Source organism: Sardina pilchardus, chromosome 1 (assembly GCF_963854185.1).
Source record: "Sardina pilchardus chromosome 1, fSarPil1.1, whole genome shotgun sequence".
NCBI classification, from domain to species: domain Eukaryota; kingdom Metazoa; phylum Chordata; class Actinopteri; order Clupeiformes; family Clupeidae; genus Sardina; species Sardina pilchardus.
In genome coordinates, this window is record NC_084994.1 from 4,094,116 (window position 1) to 4,096,615 (window position 2,500).

The following is a 2,500-nucleotide window of genomic DNA, read 5'->3' on the forward strand; positions in this document are numbered from 1 at the left end:
CTCCTCCACCTTAACCCAGACCCAGGCTCCTCCCCCTCCATACCCAGCATATGCCCCTCCCCCACAGGGATACCAACAGACTCCACCCTACGGTCAGATGGCGCAACCAGGTCACATGGTGCAGGCTACACCACAACAGGGTAAGAGCACGTCGGCCAAAATCTTGTTGACATTAGTGCTCTGGAAGAGTGTGTATACTAGAGTAGTGTGTACTAGAACAGTGGAGACAGGGCTGATGTGACTATTCACATAACTATTGACATTAGCATCTCAGTCATATCACGTTATATGGGCAGAAATCCCTAGTGTGTACTACTGTTGTGTGTACTAGCATTATGTGTACTACTGGGTAGTGTGTACTAGAACAGCGGGGACAGGGCTGATGTGACTAATAACTATTGACATTAGCATCTCAGTTATAGCACGTTATACAGGCAAGAATCCCTGGCAGAGTGTGTACTACTGTTGTGTACTAGTGTTGTGTGTACTAGCAGAGTGTATACTAGTGTTGTGTGTACTAGCAGAGTCCATACTAGTATTGTGTGTACTAGTGTTGTGTGTACTAGCATAATGTGAACTAGTGTTGTGTGTACTAGCATAATGTGTAGCCTACTAGTGTTGTGCGTACTAGCATAATGTGTACTAGCATAATGTGTAATAGTGTTGTGTGTACTAGCATAATGTGTTGCCTACTAGTGTTGTGTGTACTAGCATAATGTGTACTAGTGTTGTGTGTACTAGCATAATGTGTACTAGCATACTGTGTACTAATGTTATGTGTACTAGCATAATGTGTACTACTAGTGCTGTGTGTACTAGCATAATGTGTAATAGTGTTGTGTGTACTAGCATAATGTGTACTAGCATAATGTGTGCTACTAGTGTTGTGTGTATTAGCAGAGTGTGTACTAGTGTTGAGTATACTAGCATAATGTGTACTACTGTTTTGTACTAGTGTTGTGTGTACTAGCATAATGTGTAATAGTGTTGTGCGTACTAGCATAATGTGTACTAGTGTTGTGTGTACTAGCATAATGTGTACTACTGTTGTGTAGTAGTGTTGTGTGTACTAGTGTTGTGTATACTAGCATAATGTGTACTACTGTTGTGTAATAGTGTTGTGTACACTAGCATAATCTCTTGTTGTACTAGCGGATCTCTTTCATTCATGACTCCAGGTCCTATGATGCAGGCTACACCCCAGCCAATACAGATGGTTCAACTGCAGCAGGGTAAGTCTATGGCTCTGTTCGAAACAGGAAACACTATTGCCTTCTAAGATATCTAACTAGGGAGCAAGGCAGCAAGTGCCATCTTATTATTCCATTGTTGTAACCATTAATAGCATCTGGTCTGATATATTTGTTGCCAGTGAACCTGATTTATACTGTTAGCCTGCTAGCTTATGTAAGCTAAATTAGTTTAAAGTCAGGCTTTTGCTGACGTCATACCATAGTGTTAACCAAAGATTCTAGAGTGCTACACTCATTTTTAAACGACTCAATTTTAATTTACGATTTAATCTAAAGTCATGTCTAGTTAGAGAGCTCTCTATTTAGGTAGGGAGGCAGTAGGCAGCTGCCTATGTCTTAAGTTTAGATGGTTGACATCTGTATATGTTGGTCACATTTTATATAAGACTGTGTTAATTATGTGAAATATGAATGGTTGACATCTGTATATTTTGGTCACATTTTATATAAGACTGTGTTAATTATGTGAAATATGAATGGTTGACATCTGTATATTTTGGTCACATTTTATATAAGACTGTGTTAATTATGTGAAATATGAATGGTTGACATCTGTATATTTTGGTCACATTTTATATAAGACTGTATTATTTAATGTGACATATGAATGGTTGACATCTGTATATTTTGGTCACATTTTATATAAGACTGTATTATTTAATGTGACATATGAATGGTGACTCATCCAGGTCTGATGACGCAGGCCACATCCCAGCCAATACAGATGGTTCAAATGCCACAGGGTAAGTGTGTCTATTATGTGTATTTAATGCATGTTTACATTGGTGCTGTTATGTGTAGATAATGTGTGATGTTTACATTGGTGCTGTTATGTGTAGATAATGTGTGATGTTTACATCGCTGCTGTTATGTGTAGATAATGTGAGATGTTTACATTGGTGCTGTTATGTGTAGATAACGTGTGATGTTTACATTGCTGCTGTTATGTGTAGATAATGTGAGATGTTTACATTGCTGCTGTTATGTGTAGATAATGTGTGATGTTTACATTGCTGCTGTTATGTGTAGATAATGTGTGATGTTTACATTTATGCATCAACAGTATCGTAATGCATAATGCATTTATGCATCAGGAGTATCGTAATGCCACTTTCATTTGAAAATTCAAAAAGAAACATGTTGTTTTTTAATACTTCACAATAATATTCAATCAATGAACCTAACATCTTTCAGTAGCCACAAGTCTGTAGATTTGGACAAAATCTGGCTAAGTTGGCTCTTCCTGG

The 2,500-nt window shown here is 37.9% G+C and overlaps 1 protein-coding gene across 1 annotated transcript in view; it reads left to right on the forward strand.

Annotated features, from left to right (window-relative positions):
* Positions 1-2,500, forward strand: part of LOC134081533 (cell death-inducing p53-target protein 1 homolog) — an 11,327-nt gene that overhangs the window by 1,236 nt on the left and 7,591 nt on the right. Inside the window, exons 3-5 of the mRNA XM_062537567.1 lie at positions 1-140; positions 1,179-1,232; positions 1,943-1,996. The exon at positions 1-140 is cut by the window's left edge and continues 58 nt beyond it. Of these exons, the coding sequence (XP_062393551.1) occupies positions 1-140; positions 1,179-1,232; positions 1,943-1,996 (248 nt within the window). The remainder of the gene's footprint in view (positions 141-1,178; positions 1,233-1,942; positions 1,997-2,500) is intronic.